The 22,717-nt window shown below is 39.2% G+C and overlaps 1 protein-coding gene across 4 annotated transcripts in view; it reads right to left on the bottom strand.

Annotated features, from left to right (window-relative positions):
* LOC117405994 (diacylglycerol kinase eta-like) overlaps positions 1–17,871 on the bottom strand; it is a 74,727-nt gene extending 56,856 nt beyond the window's left edge. For 2 of the 4 annotated variants that reach the window (XM_034009611.3, XM_034009613.3), the window contains exon 1: positions 12,573–12,955. In XM_034009611.3, the coding sequence (XP_033865502.3) occupies positions 12,573–12,866 (294 nt within the window). In that variant the 5' untranslated portion in view covers positions 12,867–12,955. The other 2 variants (XM_034009612.3, XM_059030294.1) reach the window with 2 other exon arrangements.
* Between the last annotated feature and the right edge of the window lie 4,846 nt (positions 17,872–22,717).

Here is a 22,717-nt window from a genome sequence, read left to right as displayed (position 1 = left end):
CCCATATTCATAACAGTGGCTAATGGACTAGTCCATGTAACCCTGTGTGCCGGATTGTCTACAGCACTGCCATTACAGCAGGTCATTAAAGAAGAATTAGTGCCACGCTGCTGACAACAGATTCACATTTAAACTTCTCTGCAAACAAACTAGGTGATTTAGGACTTTGTACCGTAACTGAGCACAGCACCGCTGTGCATTTCCCCACTGATCGACCAAATTAAATTTAATAAGTCAGGATTTATTGCTGTTTGGCAAAAATCTGCACACAAGCAAACTGCATTCAGTGGTTTATTTGTACTTAGAGTGTTTAGAAGCAGTCTAAAGAGAGCTCTTTACTATTAAGAACACATTTTTATTTTTGCCACACTTCTGTCACATTTAGAAATAGAATAAAATCATTCTTTTTCAAAAGTAAGCAAAAAGCCAAGTAATAAAATTCACATTATTTTGGAACCCACTTGCACGTCAGTAGGCCGCGTCACCATTGTGTCAAACACCAGTATCATATATTTTCATTGGGCACCATGCTGGGGATGTCTGATTTGTTTCTCAATGCACAGGTAAACTAGGCAGGGGCAGCTTGTGTTGCATCTGAAGAGCAGTGTGGTGAAGCTCCTCTGAGCTGACTGTCCCAGGTCCATATGAAGATCTAGATCTAGACAAGGCATTTTGTTTCTTTAAATCTATTTTGATTTAAAATCTCATTCACAAGATGCACCAGTGAAGCCAGCAATGCCCCTACGCCTGCGTGCACCTGCTTTAACTCCCGAGTGGTCACCATCAGACCGTTATCATCTCCTGCGTGACTTGGCCAGGCAACACCTTGAGGAGAGTTTGAAGCAGAACACTCCAAGATCTTCCAATGAGATCTGTCATGAGAACAAGAGAAAAGCAGTGCAGTACATCACGCAATCCTAACCTCAGACCAAGATAAGCCATTTCAGGGAAGTGGTTTCACATCCCGCATGTTTTAAAAACATAAGTTTACCGTTTTATACAAAATGAAGGCAAGCTGCAGGGCATCCCATCATTTAACCCAGGCCTCTCGCAGACAATGCATTTATGACAAACACAGGAGCGGCTGCAGCTGCTCCGCTTCAAATAAATCAGCATCTATGTGGCCCTGTAATTGCGTCATGTCTTTCCTCAAAGTAAACAACAGCTGGGAGAAAATATGTCTTTATTTAAACAGTAACATACTGTGTATCTTCATTTTGCATAATGGACAGAGAGTAGCTGCAATAGATTAATGCAGTGAGCAACTTTCTTTTGTGTATTATTTTTAATTCACTGTATACTGTGTATGATACAGAAACTGGTCTGCATTTTCCATTTTTTCATAGTGTTTCGCTAAATCATCAAACGCTATGAAAAATTGAAAAATGCAGACCAGTTTATGAAACTGCATGGCCAAGAGACAAAACAAAAAATTTGGACAGCCTAAAGCAAAGGATGCTGTGAAGCAAAAGGAAAACACTCTTAATTTATTTTTTATAATGTACTTTGCTTTAGGCCAATAAAAAATAAATAAACATATTGTTAAACCTGATTAGTGTCTTTTGAATAGTTCAGCCCCCCCTCAAAATCAGCTCATCAGTAGATTAATCGAGACTGCAGTGTCAGAAGGAGAATCAGACACCTGACGTTCAGAACCCAGCTGACGGAGCCATCCCAGTCAAAATGACTAACACACGAACATGTCAATCTCAAGAACTACATGTTCATGTCCAAATAAAAGCCTTACACTTGATGTGCAGGTTTCCTGTTAAAGCTGTTGAACTCGGCACACATACTGCAAAACTGGAAGCTGGCCCAACTATATGTGCTGCTTCAGTTCCATGCTTCTTTTACAGGTGGAATAGCCCAATAAATCCAGCCCTGGTTGTAAATCCTGACGGTTGGTTATCTCCCAATCTGAAGGTTCACTGAAATCTGCAGACCCCTGCATTCCCCAGGATATCTTTCTTCTGCTTGTTCATTCTAAAGGAGTGGGGTGCAGCCCCTCTTCATGGGCAATTTACAGAACCTCCTTATTTATCTGTTGGTTTTAATGGAAACATGCAAGGTGTGGTATGCAGTGGTGTAGCACCTTTCGCATAGTACAGTACATCTAAAGGCCATAAAATCATTTCTGCTGACCAAATGAATACAAATGATTCCTTAAAGCTGAATAGCACTGCAACAGGGTGATGTTACCTATGTGGGTCGTCACTGATAAATAAGGAGTCAGACACACAGCAGTGGGTGTTGATACGCCACACAGGTGCTGTCACTAGGGTCCCGCTCCAGGAACCTACCCTATGAAACCTTTGCTATACTGTTGCTCTTAGTACTGCAGAACTGCTGGGAAAGCAATGAATCACGTCATATAACGATATCAAAATATTATGTGTGTCAAATGGTCTTTTTTTATGTCCAAGTTTTATTTACACTAAACACTATTTTCTAGGTATTTTTAGGGGGTCCTAAAAAGGGGTGAGTGACTTATACACTGGTGTGACCTTTAGGCTTTTTCCTGAAACTGTTGTCTCAAAAAGGAGGGGGGGGGGGGCACGGGGGCGACTTATACAGTGGTTTTTACAGTACATTAGAAAAATAAAATAAAAACATGAAATGGACTATTTGTTCATTTCATAAAAAGGTCTTCTCTGTATTTTATATGGTTTAATAATTATCAGTGCATAAGTATCCAGAAATATGGCATATATGCTTGAAACCTGAAATATATTTTAATCTCTATTCAAGAAGTATGTCAATGCAATCTCCATGTGTGAATTGGGTGCATCTTTGAAATGGTTCAAGATGTACCTGAAATGAAATGCAAGTCAAGTCAAGTTTATTTGACGATGTGTTTCCGAAGAGGCTCAGTCCTGACCTTCATTCACCGGGTATTGCATCTCAACCAGTGGTCAAGAGGTAACCATGCTAACCACCAATCCAGCAAACCCTTTGTGATACCCAGCAATACTTCAAACAGACAGACAGGTGGGCTGTAATACCCATATGAGGAGGACAAGACCTAGCTGTGCCTGAAGCATGTCGGGCACAATCTAATCTCTACTCTATTAAGAGTATCAAACTGATATATTAGGAAGCCTAATGCAGGATATCCAGTTATTCAGCAGCAAAGCAGCTCAAGTTAATTCAATAACAGCTGCTCTCGGATGCAAGCGTTTTCCAGACCTTCCTTGATTTTATCACTTTTCCTGCCTTATCTGGGCACCTGGACTGCTCTGCTGTGCTGTGTTTATTGAACTCAAACTGACAGCTGCCAAGCATTGATTCTTTTTCTAGGGCAGCTCAGGCCAGGTAGTTAGTTTCTCTCTGATGTCTACTGCATCTTGTCCTTGCAGGTAGCTTTTACACTGAACAAAGTTCAACAGAGTGCCAGCTTATGCTCCGTTCTAGACCATGGAACATGGAACACAGAAATGACTGTGGAATTCGGAAGGCACGAAATAATCCCAGCTGAAGGATGTGCGGAACAGTTTGCCTGTTATTGAGGTACAGCATTGAAGACATTGAGAAAGGCTTCTGGTCGAAACATTTGTCATTGAGTTTCTTTTAGTACTTCTAAATGTAGCACTATGAGTGTTTACAGTTATGGTTAAAGTGCAATACAGGTACAGGGAATCAATAACAGGGTTGGGGTTTAATTAACAGGGGATCTTGAAATGATGCACACAGGGGTGAATCTGAATACCATCAGAGGAATAGGAATTAAAACGTGCTTTTCTTACCACATTTGGCACCTGGTCCATGAAACTCGGTGGATTCGACATGTGTACAACACTATTCCAACAAGATGGTAGCTATCCTATTTTCGTAAACTCGGCTCTGACAGCCACTGACATGAGCTAACCTGCTCCCACCACACAGATGCCAAGTAGTCTTGCCAGGTTAATGCCAAAACCCGGATGTTCTGTAAACTGTGATCACAATGTTACTTTACTTAAATATTATTTAGCTAAATCCACTAGAGGAGGATGTGAATTAAGGTCTAACCTGAAGGAAAGGTAGGTGCAATTTATCGACGAGCTGCTGTGTCAATGAAGTAAAGTATTGTGGCTGTTGCAACCTTCAGTTTTCAGTAGTCATTCTGTTTAACTGTTAATCACACAACAGAACTGTCACTTCTCCACCCCAGTCACTAAGACACTGCCAGTTATATTCGATGTCCAGTAGCACCCTGTGGAATGTTTACTCTCGCACACAGTCAAGCTAACTCTCAGTCGGTCTCTGCAGACAGAGGGTGACGCAGAGGATTCGATTTGCATCTTCTGGTGACAGGGCATTTAATTTGCCAGCTATGGACCTCGTTTATGGAATTCCATGTCACTTTAAATTCGCTCACTTTTGAATTATTATTTTGTTAGCTGTTCGTTTTAGCCGTGGTTTGACTTTGCTTATTGTAAAGTACGTCTTTAAATGAGAGGTGCGTTTGTAGTCATTGAGGTTACAATGTAGCTATTTGGTTTTACCTGTTCTGTGGATAAATACAGAAAATTCATCACAATGGCTTGTGCTTGAGGCCTTGTGCAGTAATGAGTCAGAAAACGGTGCAATCAGAACTAACTGCTGGGTAATACACTGGGGAAGCCCTCAAAATCTTCTAATCAGCAGCTTTGGGCAGAGCTAAAACTCACTCCACAAGTCATCAAACCCACTCCCCCCCAGAGAAATACAGAAAGACAGTAAGCTGGGAGTGGAGACAAAAAGCAACACAAGAAACAGAGGCCATCTGAGTTGTTTTCATGGCAACGAGATGGATTCATCACAACATTTCAATATATGTTTTTTGTTTTTTTTTCTGAGAACCCAGCCTGCACTTTAATAGTTTTTGTTTTTAAAGAAAAGCCAAGGAAGGCAGTGGTTGCTATTGAATCTAAAATGTTTTGTATGTATTATCCTCTCTCCCCTCCTACCATGTAATTTATGATACAGAATTTGAAATTCACAATTTATCATTTAGGGAACACAAAAATATTCAATAGAAAAATACACTTATATTCCTTGAGTATTATAAACACCATAATTATCCACATTGCCAATGCCATGTGACTTTCTCAGATTAATAAACAATGCACTTACTTTCTTAATTTGGTTGTAAAAGCAGCACAACTGTCCTTTTACAAGAGTCTCATAAATCTGTCCAGTCAGTACGTCATGAGGGAAGCACTCAAACCAAACAGCAGCACATCATAATAAGAGCAGGTGCAGGTGTATTCACACATACCCGAGACGAGAGAGCCGGCAAGGTGTTCACACATTAGCATCTTCACAACGACCTCAGCGTTGTGTTTGGTGCCGTGAACAGCAGGTGTATTCACACATACCCGAGACGGGAGAGCCAGCAAGGTGTTCACACATCAGCATCTTCACAACGACCTCAGCGTTGTGTTTGGTGCCGTGAACAGCAGGTGTATTCACACATACCCGAGACGGGAGAGCCGAGAAGGTGTTCACACATCAGCATCTTCACAACGACCTCAGCGTTGTGTTTGGTGCTGTGAACAGCAGGTGTATTCACACATACCCGAGACGAGAGAGCCGGCAAGGTGTTCACACATCAGCATCTTCACAACGACCTCAGCGTTGTGTTAGGTGCCGTGAACAGCAGGTGTATTCACACATACCCGAGACGGGAGAGCCGAGAAGGTGTTCACACATCAGCGTCTTCACAACGACCTCAGCGTTGTGTTTGGTGCTGTGAACAGCAGGTGTATTTACACATACCGAGACGGGAGAGCCGAGAAGGTGTTCACACATCAGCGTCTTCACAACGACCTCAGCGTTGTGTTTGGTGCCGTGAACAGCAGGTGTATTCACACATACCCGAGACGGGAGAGCCGAGAAGGTGTTCACACATCAGCGTCTTCACAACGACCTCAGCGTTGTGTTTGGTGCTGTGAACAGCAGGTGTATTTACACATACCCGAGACGGGAGAGCCGAGAAGGTGTTCACACATCAGCGTCTTCACAACGACCTCAGCGTTGTGTTTGGTGCCGTGAACAGCAGGTGTATTCACACATACCCGAGACGGGAGAGCCGAGAAGGTGTTCACACGTCAGCGTCTTCACAACGACCTCAGCGTTGTGTTTGGTGCCGTGAACAGCAGGTGTATTCACACATACCCGAGACGGGAGAGCCGGCAAGGTGTTCACACATTAGCATCTTCACAACGACCTCAGCGTTGTGTTTGGTGCTGTGAACAGCAGGTGTATTCACACATACCCGAGACGGGAGAGCCGGCAAAATCAGCAGGGCAAACAAAAAGGGTTCAGCATTTTGCAATGCCCGAATTCGCTTGTCACTTCACCATTTCTATACTTCAGTAAGGTTTTCTAACCTTTTAATACCTTCCAAAGAGCCATGCAAACAGTTCTCAGTACAGCAAGCATTAAGTACTTCCATCCCTTTCTGGGCTACAAGGAATCACCTATTTATTTTAATCCTCTATACTCCTGATTGTTTCCAATACTGTACATGCACCTGCTATTTACTCTACATCCATTATTAATAACTGCATATAAACAAAAAACAACAGAACAATGAATGTGTTTTGCAGAGCACGGAAAACAGCATCAACAATGACTTTTTATTGTATTATTATTAAAGGAGTAAGCAATGGCTTCACGTTTGTACACCTCAATATGAAAGTTTTACATTTAGTGCACTGTGTCTTGCTCATACTGGAGCCGACATTATGTTCCAACCAAAGCCACTTGACGGTACTGGGCATTACATATGTACAGTGTATTCAGAAAATGAAATACTCAAACTGCTTTTACGATCTGACATATAAATAGGAATCCCTTCATCAAAACGGGATCAAGTCTAACGCAATAACATTCTACCGTTCTAGTTTTTTATTGGGTTATACAACTTTTCATTTTGAATTGGCAAGCGATACATTTATGTTGATCTGTTAAAAACAATGGGCTCACCTGTGTCTGTCGTGATGGGGCTGCCCTTGAAACTGTTTCATTATAAATACACTGGGTTGGACTTGCTTCTTCGATAGCCAAAGAAAGCACTTGTATTATTACTGTTCCCTGCTGTATTGTGCTGGTTAATTCAGGATATGCAAGTATGTCAAATACAACAATACTGGTAAAGTGCTGCATGCTGGTTCCTTTGCTGAAGGTCACATGGTTTATCTGCGGAAGGACCAGTTTGAACTCCAACACAAGAAGTGATTAGGTTCCAGGAAGCAGAAGCATTGCTTCATCTATAGAAGCAGAAGAGGACCGTTGCAAGAGTTACTACGCAGATTTAAAAACCTCATTCATCACTCTGCTCAGTAGGCTGCTGGTTGACTACTTAAAGATTTAAAAACATCAGACAGCTAAATCTGGTGACTCTTGAGCCATATATGGCTCCTCATGCTCCACAATATGACTCTCCTGATTTGGAGGTGAAATCTGAACATTCAGTAGTTTTTGACAGAAACAAGTCTATTTAATGAGCACAAAAACACTAAGGCATTGTGTAGGAGGCATTGTGTAGTGCCTAACAATAAGGCATTGTGTAGGAGGCTGTGTGGTCCAGTGGTTAAAGAAAAGGTCTTGTAACCAGGAGGTCCCCGCTTCAAATCCCCCCTCAGCAACTGACTCATTGTGTGACCCTGAGCAAGTCACTTAACCTCCTTGTGCTCCGTCTTTCGGGTGAGACGTAATTGTAAGTGACTCTGCAGCTGATGCATAGTTCACACACCCTAGTCTCTGTAAGTCACCTTGGATGAAGGCGTCTGCTAAATAAACAAATAATAATAATAATAGTCCAGTTAAACAGGGTTTTTTGCCTTTAAGAACTGGTAATAGACAGGGCTCTCAGACAAAAGGTCGGGCAGGTCTGCTATCAGGAATAAAGTAGCTACAGGCACTGCATTTCCCTGATGGTATTTACTCCTGCAGGTTCGGTTAACCACTGATCAGAATGACAAAAGCAAACAAACCCCCTTCTGTGACAGAACAAGAGCTCTGCCTCTCTAAATACAGTCAAGTTAAATAATGCAGTGGGAGTATAATGCACAAGTGAATAATTAAACACACCTTTTCTTGTTAGACAATGGGGGTTTATTTATAGCCCTGTAGCTAAAGTGGAATGTACTCTGCAACATCTCCAGTTGTGGTTGATATCATTTGAACTAGATTCTCACTTAACACACAGAAACTGATTTGTGGTCTGTGTGTACCTGGTGATTATTTATTGTCTTTTCTTTGTGCTCTTCATAAGCAGGTGTGAAATGTTCAAACGCTATTACTAAGGAAGGTGACGCAGAAGGACACAGGTAAAAACGGCCATCAATAAAATAAAACTGAAATGGAGCCGGTATTGTACAAATGTGCCCCCTATAAACAAAACACTACGCCACATCAGAAGTGGCATTGAGCTGAACTGACCTAACATGGTACATCACAGTGTTCAGAAAAACATTCAGGTCTATTTCGAAAAAGCACAATATCCTTGTTCCTGTTTTTAATCACAATAGTAATAGCTGTACACACACACAGCGTTTGCCATCTTGACAAAGATCAATATGGTTGATGAAAACAGGGACATTTCAGCTGTGAGCATGTCATGTGACTCCTTGTAGTATGGCTAAGGCACGAGTCACCTCTGGAGTAAGCTGCTTACGAATTAGCAGATTTTAACCCGAGAAATGCCAGCCTCCCCTGATTACTCTGTTGTATGCTATATCAAGGCAAGCATAGCATTATTCAACAGAATTTCCAGTTTAAAGAGTGTGGTACAGGCTCCAAATGTGTGAACAATGTTCCAACAATTAGACTGTTGTGAGCACAAAAGCACTAGAGTATTGTGTAAAGAACCACAGTAGTACAATTCTGTGCAGTAGAAAGTGTTGAGAGACCTGGCATGGAATGACTTTTTCATACTCGATGATGCTGAGTGAATCTACCTAGCACTCATTCAAATCCAATGACAGAATGACCGGCTGACTCACATCGCTCCAAATTACACCGTGCTGCTAAGCAGGTGCAAAGCTTGATCTCAGGAAAGTATTTCTCTGAAGGCAGCTGTTTCATTCGTTTAAACATACTTTCCCACACATAGTTCTTGTTATATAAACAGAATACATGTTCCTTGAGTGCTGTGGTTATTTCACTCAGGAGGATGGCCATAAACAACCCAGTTCATTTGTGAACACAAAAAACAAACAGAGCCAGCTGATACAGTAGTCAATAGGCAACGTAAAACTGTGCCTTCGAGATTTAAAGGATTGATGTTTAAAGTCAATAGTGTTTAGTTAAAATAAGGACACCCTACATTGTTTATAAGGGGCTGCTTGCAGTCCTAGGTTGTGGAGTTTTATTAGGGGACAGCTTTGCTGTGAATCAGTGCACTTACATACATTTTCTTAAAAGGTATGTTTTAGGAAACCTAAATCAGAGTATTAGTTTTCTAAAAAATACACTTAAAAAAAAATCAGTTGTAGTCTCCAGATAAACACATTTTCCAAAAACTCCCCTATCCACACTAGCTAAAGAAATGTGTTGATCTTGCATTACATAGGTCATGTGATAGGGGTTGTATTTAAAAGAGAGCACCACCCATCCACCCAGCAGCACACATTCATTCGCCTTCAGTGTCTTCAGCTAATTCAGCCAATTAACAGCAATTATCTTCCAAGTATCCTCATATAGTTTTTACTATCAATTTCTAAAAGTTGCTGATTTTACTGGCCAGCATAACACAGTTTTAGATAGGCAGCTAATAGTGAACTGTTTACAGAGTCCAGGCTTCCTAAGACTTACTGTAATAAAAGCTTTACTTAAAACATATGCAGATTCTTTAGCCAAAGGTAATTTCAAATCTGAGATTACAAAATAAGAGTCAATTTGGATGAAAGGATTAGTAAAGCATTTATGTAATGCCCTGCAATTATGTGCACATTTCATTTCTACATCAATGGTAGTATGAATACTGAGCCCTTCAAGTGTTCATATGTTACTTCATTATAAAATATGAAATATCTTCCCTAAACAAGAATCACAAAGCAGCTTGCAAAACAAACATGAAGAAAAATCAAATGTTCTTATGTTAAAATCAATTGAAACTCTTTGCTTCAAAGAGTGTGTTTTAATCTCTTTCAGAAACAAAACAAGGCCAACCACATTTAGGCACTCTTGGGCAGTTTTTTTTTTTTAATATTTCAAACTCATTAGGGCTCCATTGTCCTCAAGCATCGCATTAAAGCTGTCAGCAGTGTGGAGTAGTGGTTAGGGCTCTGGGCTCTGGACTCTTGACTGGAGGGTTGTGGGTTCAATCCCTGGTGGGGGACAGGGCTGCTGTACCCTTAAGCAAGGTACTTTATCTAGATTGCTCCACTAAAAACCCAACTCTATAAATGGATAATTGTATATATATAAAAAAATGTAATTGTATGTAAAAAAATAATGTGATATCTTGTAACAATTGTAAGTCGCCCTGGATAAGGGCGTCTGCTAAGAAATAAATAATAATATGCTAAACACATTCTCACCATACGATTACCTGATGTAGAATTCAGTTAAACACATTGCTATCATATTCCTGAGGAGAAAGGCATCCAGACCAAGGTTGGGACTATTATCTATTCTCATTAATTCATAAGTGTAGGCAGGTGCATTTTTAAATACGGTTACAAATATCATTTCAAATACGTTAACTATTGGATAATTGTATACCAGAGCCCAAAATCTGGAAGTAGTACCTTACAACATTTTAACACAGCAACTAAAAAAATATTTTCAGAAGACTAAACAGTGATTTGTTAATGTCTAATAATAGGTAGAGTAGCAAACTAATTGCAAATCTTACAAATAAATGACCACATGCAGATTCTCAAAGTTCAGTTCAGTTTTATGAAAATACACAGTGGCTCAAAAATACTTTGATTTAAAAAGTGAAGTCTAACAAAAAAAAACATATTGCAAACCTGAAATGAACAAGATAAAGGCTGCCCGCGTAACACTTGATTACATAGTCACATCTCCGATTACAAGAAAAATCTGGGTCAAAGGTCACCAAGACTGGGGGGAAAATGTAAACATTGCAACAAGGATATATCATAGGCATTTCAAGGACTGGTTTTGTTCTCCAACAGGATGTAGGGAAGCTGCTTTTTAAAATGGAGATTTTCTTTAATTCCAAAAAGAACATGTCATAAAATTAAGGGGGCGCCGGGTACATTTGGGGGATTTCTCATGGACGTTAACAGTCGAATATTTTCACCCTTACAGCACAAAAAGCACATACTTCTCCTACCAGACCTAAAACAATCATCTCCATCTCCATAGTACAGCACAGTAGATGAAACGGGTACCCTATCTAAATGACTTCCTGTGGGCTAGGTCACATGGCCTCATTGCACCTAGGAAGTGATGTGATACCAGGAAGCAGCAGCAACATTTCCTTCCATAGCATTGTCTTTAAAATAGCTGTATGTTCCAAACCCAAGTATCAAACCCAAGCAAAGAACCACAAGCTCTTCAGCAGGAGACTGGGGTGACCAGTGATAATACTGGTGATGCTTCACGAGGTAAAGAAATGGATTTTAAAACCTTTAGCATTCCTTCAATCAACTCTTTATTACACGCCATTCCCTCCAGATTTGGGTTTCAAGCTCAAACATGACACACTTTAATTACAAACCTTCACTTTAATTAAACACATTAATAAACAAGTCTTCAGAGGGCTGACACGGTTTCCAAACTGAACACTATTTTAAGTCTACATCGTCTACATATAAAAAGTTAGTACAGTCGTTTTTGAATGTTGTCAACCAAGCCACCAACTCTCAGTAATAATAAAGTACTGTACTCTAGGGATGAAATTGCCTAGGCAGTTTTCTGAGATGCATGCTTTACTGCACTCCTCAATACACTAGAATGTATGCATTCTCTGTACACATATATTTAACAATACAAATTACTTGATGTTCATTGTGTTGTTTAACCAGAAACAACATTACTGCCCTATGAGACAAACCCTTGGGGCAGCCACCAAGAAATATATAAACAAACACACAAACAGATGTACAGTAAACCATTTTTCACTACTTTTGTTTAACAGACCGTTTATTATGAAAAATTCAATTCAGGTTAGCAAACCTAAACTAAACGTAAATGTATATAATTGCCTGGCTTTGTATTAAGAAATGTATCCTTTTAAATCCATCAAATGGGAAGACATACATACATACATACATACATACATACATACATACATACATACATACATACATACATACATACATACATACGCAGTATATAAACTGGATTTTTAAAGTAAAGAGAACATATTTTGATTACTGCTGTATCGTAAACCAGATTATCTGAAAACAGCACTCAGAATCCTTGTACGAATGACATCCATAATACTGGCACCGTCTTCGCATTCAACAGTGCATCTTGTGAAACTGTAGCCTAAAGTAGCCCACTGTAGCCTACTGAAACTCAAGAACAGTTAGCATAACAGGCGATTTGGAACATTGCTAATACGATTTAGATTCTTCATCATTCACAAAGAAATGCAATGCATGTTGTGTTTACACGGTACTTACCTTACTCCTAATCTGTCCGGAGGTGGACACTTTCCTAATGAGTTTCTGGGGCCCTTCATGCTCTCCTTCGCTGTCTGAAGACTCGTCTCCCGTTACATGTCCTCCCGCGGCCCCGATTGGATGGTGCCGCATCCCAGTACCGACAATCCCTGCCACGGTAACCGCTCCCTTTTCCGACTCCTGCCGGGTAGAAACACACCACTCTGGGTTAACCTTAGTGCATCCAGCCGCTCCCTTCCTCTCCGGGACTCGAGAGCTGGACAGCGGCTGGGAAGCGGCTCTCCTCGCCGCCATCTTCCACTACCTCCTGTCTCGGAATATAAATATTCCAGTTTACCTATTTGAAACTACTAAACAAACTGAGGGGAAACTGCCATATTTCTGTGGTATGCATTTACCCTGGAGCGTGTTTTCAATGTTATTTTCTGTCTACTACAGACTGTGTGTTAACTGTCGCCGCTGTCTCTCTGCTAAATTGAATACTGCAGGAAATCTCTGTAGCAAACCCTAGTGGTAAATTAGAGAGACAGAATCGAAATTGAGATTTACACATTCTTTAGATACACTACTACTGTAGTTTTTATTTTCAAAACGGAAAAAGAACACTTTCAACTCCAGTCATAAGTTTCTGATCTCGTATAGTGGAATCAAGTGGACACAGTAATAAATCAATGATTATTAACTTAAAATGCGATAATAATAATAATAATAATAATAATAATAATAATAATAATAATAATAATAATAATAATAATAATAGCAACACGAACGTTCATTCATATAGGTCTTGGCACCCATCAATTAAACAGGCAGTATGTGACTTTTTAATCATAACACGTGGGAGACGTCATAGGTTGTTTTCTAACTTATTGCATACTCAAATGTTCTCTATGTATTTTTATAACTGTAAGGTTGAATTCTATAGGTTACTGTGGCCATTCGTTTGTAGACCATTGTAGTAGGTTGCAATACTGTTTTTTTTTTAAGTACGGTGTGATACGCTGTTCACAACCTACATCATCTACAGTTGCCTAATAATTACAGAGTTTTTTTAGAGCGATTTTAATGTAACCTTAGAAGACGTGCAAGTGACCACACGAGCGAGAATAAGGATGTCCCCGCTAGGGCTCTGCACTGGCTCAACGAGCATCTACCCTACTCCGCTTTTCACTTGCCGAACACTGGACACACACGCGCTTTTAATGGGTTACATGCTTGTTTTTATTTGTGCGTGTGTTTTATGGTACAAACAAAAGCATTTTATACAGCCAATAATCTTGTTGTAAAAGCTCATCTATGTATGTGGTCTATTTTTTTTATTATGATTTCATTATATAGGGTATACAGATACTGTTCTGTATATACACCCACGTCTTTTTACCACTAAAGTTTATACACCTATCTTGTTTTGTAGGTACAGGGAGAAGACGTTCTTGTGATTATTATTATTATTATTATTATTATTATTATTATTATTATTATTATTATTATTATTATACATTAGGCCTATATTTAAATGGCCACACGGTCAGTAGCTCAAATGTTTTTTCACCGTGTGGTCACTTAACGGTACTGCTGCAACAGGGTGGCATCAGACAACTATTGTGCTTCTTTCAGTATGAACGCTGCTTATACACCTGGGTAGCGAATATGAGGCGGCTGCGAATGAGTTCACACCAAAATAATAGGATTGCTGTGAGATGGAGAGAGGAAGGTTCTCTGTCGGTTCATGCAATTAGCAGTACACTACCCTAGCAGGTTGTGGTATAAGTCTTCTCTGTTTTGAAATATCTATTAAGAAAATAAGTTGATTTTATGTAGGTTGAATTATATCATAGTTAAATGTTTTGTTTAATTCTAAATTAAGTCAGAAGGAGGGAAAAACACATGGCTTTTTTATAAATTGCTGGAGTAATGGGATCAGCTCGTGCTGTTTCTGATACCCAATCGACCACCTGATACATGAAATTTTAACTTTATCCCTGAATACCATGAAAAAGCAAACGACCATGCCCTGGCTTCCCAGAGTGTCGAATATCTTCTTGCAACAAACGGCTATGTAAAGTGTAATACAGGTTAGGTTATTGGTCCTATACTGCGCTTTCATTAGCACCGATCTTGCACAGGTAGCTCATAATGCTCAGATTCTGGTGTTCTCAATAGGTCCCAAATCCAAAATGTTAACAAGATTAAAATTATAACTTTCATTATTTCAAAGGCTTTAGTTCATGCTTTGTACAGCAAAGTGCACAATTTATTGATCTTTTTTTCCCTTTGATTCAGCGGGTACACAAATGCAAATGCGTCTGTCTATAATGCTCATAATTGATTTAGTGTTACTGAAAACGGAATAGTTATTTAGCCTATTGGAGAGACTACAGATACCATCCCTTGAAAAGCTCATAATAACAAAGACATGCTTAAGTAAGGTTGCTTAGTAATATCGCTCCTTTACTGTTTGTCTTCCTCGCCAGAAACATTTCTTTTTAAATGTTGTTCTCCTGTAAGACTTTATATTTATTATAACAGATGGCGAGGGAAGTGGCACCAGCGCCCCGCAGCTTTAACATCTGAGGGTATTTCACAGGATTGTTTAAATTCGGGAACCAATCCCGAACAGAATAAAATATAAGTACGTGTTTCATTGATAAAGACAGTGAAACTGGAAACACAGCTGTCACTTATTTTTTTCAATAATAATACCTATACATAATTTAAACTAAAGCTGTTAAACGGGTTGCTTTTACCACGTCGGAATACTAACGAAATGCGCAGTAACCGGCACTATCACTTCTATAGAAGTGTCTATTTATCGTGAACACCGGCACTATCACTTCTATAGAAATGTGTACTTATCATGAACCACCAAGAGAAGACAGTTCTGAATAGATTGGCAGGCACGTTTGATCCTGCCCGGACACAAGTATTGAGTTTCACTCCCAGAGCCATAAACACGAGATAGAAACCTGGGGTTAGGTTCTGTATTGCGAGATCGTAAAAATACGACAGGTCTTTCGACCGTGATCACCTGCAATCTCGATAACTTATCACTTGTTTCTATAGTCGAGTCGAATCATATGGTGTAGTGTTTAAACACGACAGGTATGTCTGAAAATATACACGAACCACGCAACACAAGGAATGTATTTTGAAGTCTTTGAAATCACATTTGCGTAAGCATTACTCATGTGGGTTTAGTGACACAACACCCCATTTTCTATCTAATTTATACTGTATATGGAATTGTATACTACTGAATCCCCTGTACCTACTGTACACGTTTGGAACAGCACCATAAACACATTTACTAATAAATAGTTATTTAACAAGTGTAATTTAATATTTAACTAAATACGTAATACATATGTTAGAACACATGTGGCACATTAAAAAAAAAAAAATAGAATGCGCTTAATCATTAAAGGGAATTGTGGGTTGTGTTAGGAGACAAACTGGACAGGAAAATCAGTGAAGGCATCTGCCAAACAGCAACAAAAAAAAAACATTATTAGCAGAGCTAGCTAGCGACTGCAAATTACAAATAACGCTGCTGGCGGGCCAGAGACCAAACAGGAGGAGGCTGCCTCATCCTGCACACTCAGAAGAGAGGATCACTATAATTTCTTGTTCGATTTACACTTTCAATTGTATTTATTTATATAGGGCCTTTCACAGTATTTCAAAGCGATGCTCCCATGGTTAAAACAGAAAGAAGCCTACAGTATCAAGACATAGTAAACATTACAAAATAACAATAGGCTAAATAATAATAATAATAATAATAATAATAATAATAATAATAATAATAATAATAATAATAATAATAAACCATGTCAAAGATACTGCGCACACATCTTCGGATGCCCCCTGTCGCTGCAAATGTCTCAGCCTATGGTTTAAATACACATGATAAATCAGAGCAGCCCTCTTTCTCAAAGGTCAATGAGGGAGATGACTGTGGTCATCGCATCGTATACGCAAAGAAAATTGGTGTCTGTGAAATACGACCGGTAATACGATCAAGTAGTGTGAGCAACGCTATAGAAACTCTACAGTGTATTGTACTCCCGACGTCTTTAGAGTTCATCCCGGAGCATATAGGAACAGAACGACATGGGTTGGGACGCCTAATGTATTTCTACTACCAGTAACAGGACAGATACATACACTTAAACATGCATATCTCATAATCGGTAGATAGACACATAACACATACTTTCCTCAATGTAATACACACACAAACCAGATTTTACACAAACCCAGAGGGGAAGGCGGTATCTGTGATTGTGTCTTTGGCCATTAGCTTCGGTGTAGACAAATGTATTATTGCATAACGCAATGGCAACCCATACAGATTATCTACGAAGTTGTCAGACAAGACACTCGGACAGCTCCAAAGCGCCAGGTCCTGTTTGGAATGTCCTGCAAGGCAGCGGCGTTCAAAACTCTAAATCCACAGAACGAATAAACGAAATGAATTTGCATGGCAATCTGTAATAACTAGTTTGCCTACAATTCGTTTCTGTCATTGGATATCTGTTTAGACAGTCGTGTGGTGAAGATTTTGTTCTAAAACAGCTGATCGTCAAAGTACTGGACTTGAATCCCATTTCCAGAGTTACCATTGCAAATATACTACATACAGTAAATCCGTAACTGTCGTGAGCAGCTGTAACCGAGTCCATGCCATCCAAAAACAAACACATGAAGAATTTAGGAAAGAAAAGAAAAACAAAAAATGAACAATAAAGAAACGTTAACTTGGTGTTAGCTAAAACCAAATGAAACATACCTGCTACAAATAATCACTTGTGCATTGTGTTTGTTATATCTTTTAACAAATACATTTATAATTTGTAAAATAAATAATAAATAAATCATTATTATTATTATTATTATTATTATTATTATTATTATTATTATTATTATTATTATGATAATAATAATAATAATAATAATAATAATAATAATAATAATAATAATAATAGCGTTCTAAAAGTGCTAATCTCCATTAAAGAACACGAACAACAAATGTAAACTCGCCAAGTTGAATAGCTACCAAAGTAAAGTGAAATACCCACCAGCTCTTCCCACACAGGACTGCGAATGAAATGGAACACATCCTCCATAATAATAACCACTCTTATCCGATTTGATCAGTTCTCTGGAAAAAAAAAACCCTGCACGAGATAGTTTCGAAGTGTTGCTGTCTAGCTACCCAAGGTTTGCACACGATCTCTCCGTCCCAGTCGTTTATTTATCTCGCGTTTACACTCCTCCTTTACCTCTTGCTTTTTCCCTTCTGCTCTGTTCCAAGGACGCTGCTGCTAAGCCACGTGACTCCGCTGTCAACCCGTATAAGGAGCAGAAGCGCTAGAGGATGTTGGTGACGTTATAGCAAAAAGAAATACAGTACAATCTTTTCTCAGAATCTCCTCCTGATTTATTATATAATAACCACATCAGATTATTGTGCCAAGGTTTTAATTATAGCTCAATTCAAGGTATCAATTATCTTTTTGTTGCATATCTTATTCTAGAATTGGTCAGGAGAACCATTTGGGAAAATGTGATCATTAAATGATTTAACTTTATGCAATTATTACAGGGTGGAGGTTGGGCGCGAACCAGCAACCCCGCAAGCAAAGTCCTCAGCTTAACTGGGCTCCTCTGCATTCGGAGATTTTAACCTCATGGCGCTGTCACTGACAGAGGACAGAATCTGAACGTCAGTGCACAGAACACTGCCCGTTACACAAAACAATGTAACCGCAGGAACATGCCAAAACAAAGCCTATACCACATCTTATCAAGTCGACCCCCTCCAACTATTTGGCATTTAACGTACCGGTACAAAATCATAACAAATCATGGTAGAAAATTGAATTTGTGAGCATGGAGTAATAAGGTAATGAGTGGGTAGAATAAGCTGCATTGGGTTTAAAGCGTTATGAGGCTGTAATCAAACACAGAAACTTCATAAAGCATTTGCTTAATAATTAATAATAATGTGCAGGACCGAAATAAGTGACAGTAAAGAGTAAAGGGTCAATTTTAGTGATCTAAACAGCAGGAAATCTAAACACTGTCACCCATTTAGTCTATATTAATCCTGCTGGGGAAATATCTCGACTTGAGTCTACCAGTTGCATCATCTATTATTCGTGTTACAGTCCTAACCTGTCAATAATAACACAGTGAATTAATTGTTTGTTTGCTGATATGAATATGAAAAATCCAGGCCCTCCTTTTCAAAGAACCCAAAGCATCTGGATTATGTACAGAGCAGACTGACCCCTTCTTAAAAGAGAAAGCCCTGGGATAACTTCAAACACTATGATTGAATGAAATAACAAAGATGGGCCTCTGGTAGAGAGCAACTCAATTCATTATTTATGTTTCATGTTTCATGATTCAAGGATCATACTGCCGATTAGCCACTGGCTGTGCAATTGTGTTAAAGACTTTACATATCTTCATCAGAAATACAAATCTGATTTTGGAATAAACGACTTCAGTGATATATATGAGTAATATAACCTTGGTCTCTGCATATTGTTGCTATTTAAAACGTGCCCCTTTGTTTTATGAAAACAAATCTTTCTAACAATGTAAGTTTCTTTATGATTTTTGTTGATAAAAGCATGGGACATTTGACCTTATTTAAATGCACCACCATTTGGATTAACAGGGTCCCTTGTGAATTATCTTATACAAAGTGTATAAATGAGTGCAGTTATTTCTATATAGATTAGACTACATTGATTGAAAACCAAGCCATATTGGCACACTCAACACAAGTGTCTGTCAAAATAAGTCAATAGTGTCCAATGCACCAGTGACAGATAAAAAGACTGGGTTATAGAGTAACATCGTGGGCTTAAAGTAATGGTAGCTAAGAACAAAATATCAATTTTATAGACCTCAACATCTTATAGCAAACAAGTACTTTCATTTCAAAACTTCATATCTGCTACTACACTAGCTTAAAGAAAACTCCGCTCACAAGCCATGCCACTACACTGTCGGGTGATTTCACTGGAGAGTGAAATTGTCCTCCCCCTTCACGGGCAACAACCAATCAGCTGCTTTCACTACTGAGTGACATGCTTAGCCTGTAACATGCTTTGACCCAGACGACACTGCTGAGTTGAAATGACCCAGGATGTTCAAGTGCAAACAGCATAGAAACTGAGAGCTTCCTTTAAACTAAATTAGCGGCAGAAATCATATTTTACAAGTAAAATACATGTGTGCTTTAACAGGTGCTCATTTTAAAACTGCACATTTCAGACCTACTGTAAGTAACTAATGGAAGTACAACATGGCTCAGATTTATGGAATTATTTTGTTAGCTAGTTACTTTAAGCCTTGTTATATGATGTACAAGCTGCACCTAAATAAAAGCCTTATTTAGGAAGCTACAGCTGTCTTAGGAAATACAGCTATTTTGTGTTTGTCTGTCTACTGGCTATTAGTCTGCACTGCGTATCCCATGTTATATCTGGAGACCCACTTGCCCATTGGTGATAAACTTGCTAAAATGACAGATTCATCATCTGTGGGTGTATGGAGCTCGTCTGGCTGACCGTCTGGCTTGTTCCAGTATAGAGACTCATTTCTAACAGTTTGTCATCGTTACATGCCAGTCCTGATGCACAGACCTTCAGGAAACACCATCAGTTCTTTGAGAAGACAGTCACACCCCTGGAGCTTGCCAGTAAAAAGCAACTGGTTTTGGATGTATAACCCCAGAGCTATTGATTATAAATTCTCTTGAGTAAGTCCTCGAGTTCAGTTAACTGTGACACTGGAAGCCCTCATGCACAATAATTTCATCAGTATTTGTCACTATCTCCTGCCACTTTTACTTATTTGATGCAACAGTGGGTGGACTGGACCATGTTTCATGCAATTGGGCATCCTAGCTGCATTGATTGCCACAGGGAGACTTACCAGTGCTTAAACTTTGTTGGGTTTCTGTGATAGTGATTACAAGAGTATGCCTCTGTGTCAATTGTTAAATATAAGGTTGTGTAACTGAAGAAATGCACTTGTATAGAGGTGTGTGTGTGTGTGTGTGTGTGTGTGTGTGTGTGTGTGTGCGTGTGTGTGTGTGTGTGTGTGTGTGTGTGTGTGCTTCTTTATACTTGTTTAAGCAGACACTGTAATATTTTAAACTTTATAGTTTATGGTTCTGAATTAGCAGTATTTTTCCACTTCTGTTTTGCTTTAGATAACAGTAAGGTCAACCATCTGTATTTAATCTAATTCTAAATTAATTCGAAATCTGATTCACCATAAACTTTTGGAACCAAATGACATAGTTCATTGTTTCCTCAAACATGTAGAAGTCTTTCTTTGCTGTGTTTTGGGGAGACTAGTGTTCAGCATGCTGCTGCTTCAGTGAGCCTTGTGAGTCTCCTTATAAACAACTTAAGAACATAGCAGTGGCTTGCCATAGCCCTTCAGGGTTTGCTGTCTCTTTATTGTGCAAGAACAAACTGTGTCTGACCCAGGCAGACAAGGAGGGTTAGTCACTGTGTATGTCATCTAGAGACCTTTAAACTGGCTTTCATCTAATTAGCCATTCTACAAGAGATAACTGGTTTATTAGGCTACTTATAATCATTTTAAGCCCTGTTCCAGTGGTTAAAATTACTAGACCACTCATCTGAGTGCCAGGAGTATCACTTGGTCAGAAATTCAACTGTAAAGAGAATGGACAGTTAATAAGGTGTCTATCATACATAGCCCAGTAGCTTACTGTCAGTGCTGCCACCACATCAAATGTCACCTTCAGTGTTGGGAAGTAACATATAACATGTACTGCATTACTGTAATCTGATTACATTTTTCAGTAACTGTAATGGTTCATTTTTCACACAGGTAACAAAAAAAAAGAACTACGGCTATTGCATAACATGAAAATCATGAAGCGCTTCAACAACACAGGTGAAACCTTACCTGTAGTGATGAGTGAATCCATTTCACTGGCTAAGCAGAGCCTTGGGGCGGGTTCCTGCTACTGGAATAGAGGGCGGGGCACGGACATGGCGCAGTCGAGTCCTGACCTGAGTCTGTCAGGACAGTAATTGGTCACCCCTGAGAAGTAACGATTTGTAACTGTACCTACAGTTTTTCAAAGCAATAAGTTACTGTAACTGTTTAGAATTGTGTTCAAGTAGCCTGGAGCTGTATGGATTACTTCCTCAACAATGGTCATCTTTACCATCATACACCATGCTTAATTTGTATTTTTGAACCTTTGCGCTGGTATTGTGTTTAGTTTCACACGCACACAATTGCATTAAGCCCTCAGTAAAGCGTGAGCAGTATTTTACATCACAAGACCACCACACAAGACACCGCAATGTGAAGTCTCAACCCCCAAACCCTTTTATTGTGTCATTGTATTTAGGAAACAGAAAGCTGCTTTCTCTGAAAAGCTAGGAAAATGATAGCAGAATTATACAGGTCAATGACAATACCCGTATTACAGTCACTTTGTTATATCATGGTACATTAAAGAAAAAACACAGTTAAAGAAAGCATTGTAAAAACGGTCGTACACGTTGTAGCGGGATATTACTAATTTAGAACTCGTCATGCTGGTTCAAGGCAGTAGTGTTCGAATAACTGGTGGTTCAATTACCAAATAACAAAAAAAATCCCCAATTTAAGGTCTCTTTGCTGTATGATTCTAAAGTACACTCCTAAACATACATAAACCTGCACAAGCATATAACAGCATTTGGGTCTCCAATAAGAAATATGTAATGGAAGAGCACAGAGAATGGCAAACAGCAAAATGAAAGTGATTTTTTTTTTTCGGTGGCTGTTATTTTATGTACACCTCTTCAACGGTTATAACGTTTAATTACATACTGGTTACATATGATTTAACTTCAACGCCAACGAAGCCGCCGCTGCTGTTGATAATAGATTTATTGTAGAATAGGCTGTGTGAAGTCTTGTTTCTTGTTATTCTCGTTTATTATCCAAACAAGAAAACAGACATTTAACGTAAGTGCACTTTCAAAGGCCACAGCACTCATAAACCTTTTGAACTTTGCTCTGCCCGCGTGCGTGTACGGAAATTAATATTTGACAGGTTTCTTTTCCCGTCGGAAGAGTTTCTTATC

This window comes from Acipenser ruthenus, chromosome 9 (genome assembly GCF_902713425.1).
Source record: "Acipenser ruthenus chromosome 9, fAciRut3.2 maternal haplotype, whole genome shotgun sequence".
Taxonomy (NCBI): Eukaryota; Metazoa; Chordata; class Actinopteri; order Acipenseriformes; family Acipenseridae; genus Acipenser; species Acipenser ruthenus.
Note: the sequence above shows the minus strand (reverse complement) of the source record. Positions and strands in the feature narration are given on the sequence as shown.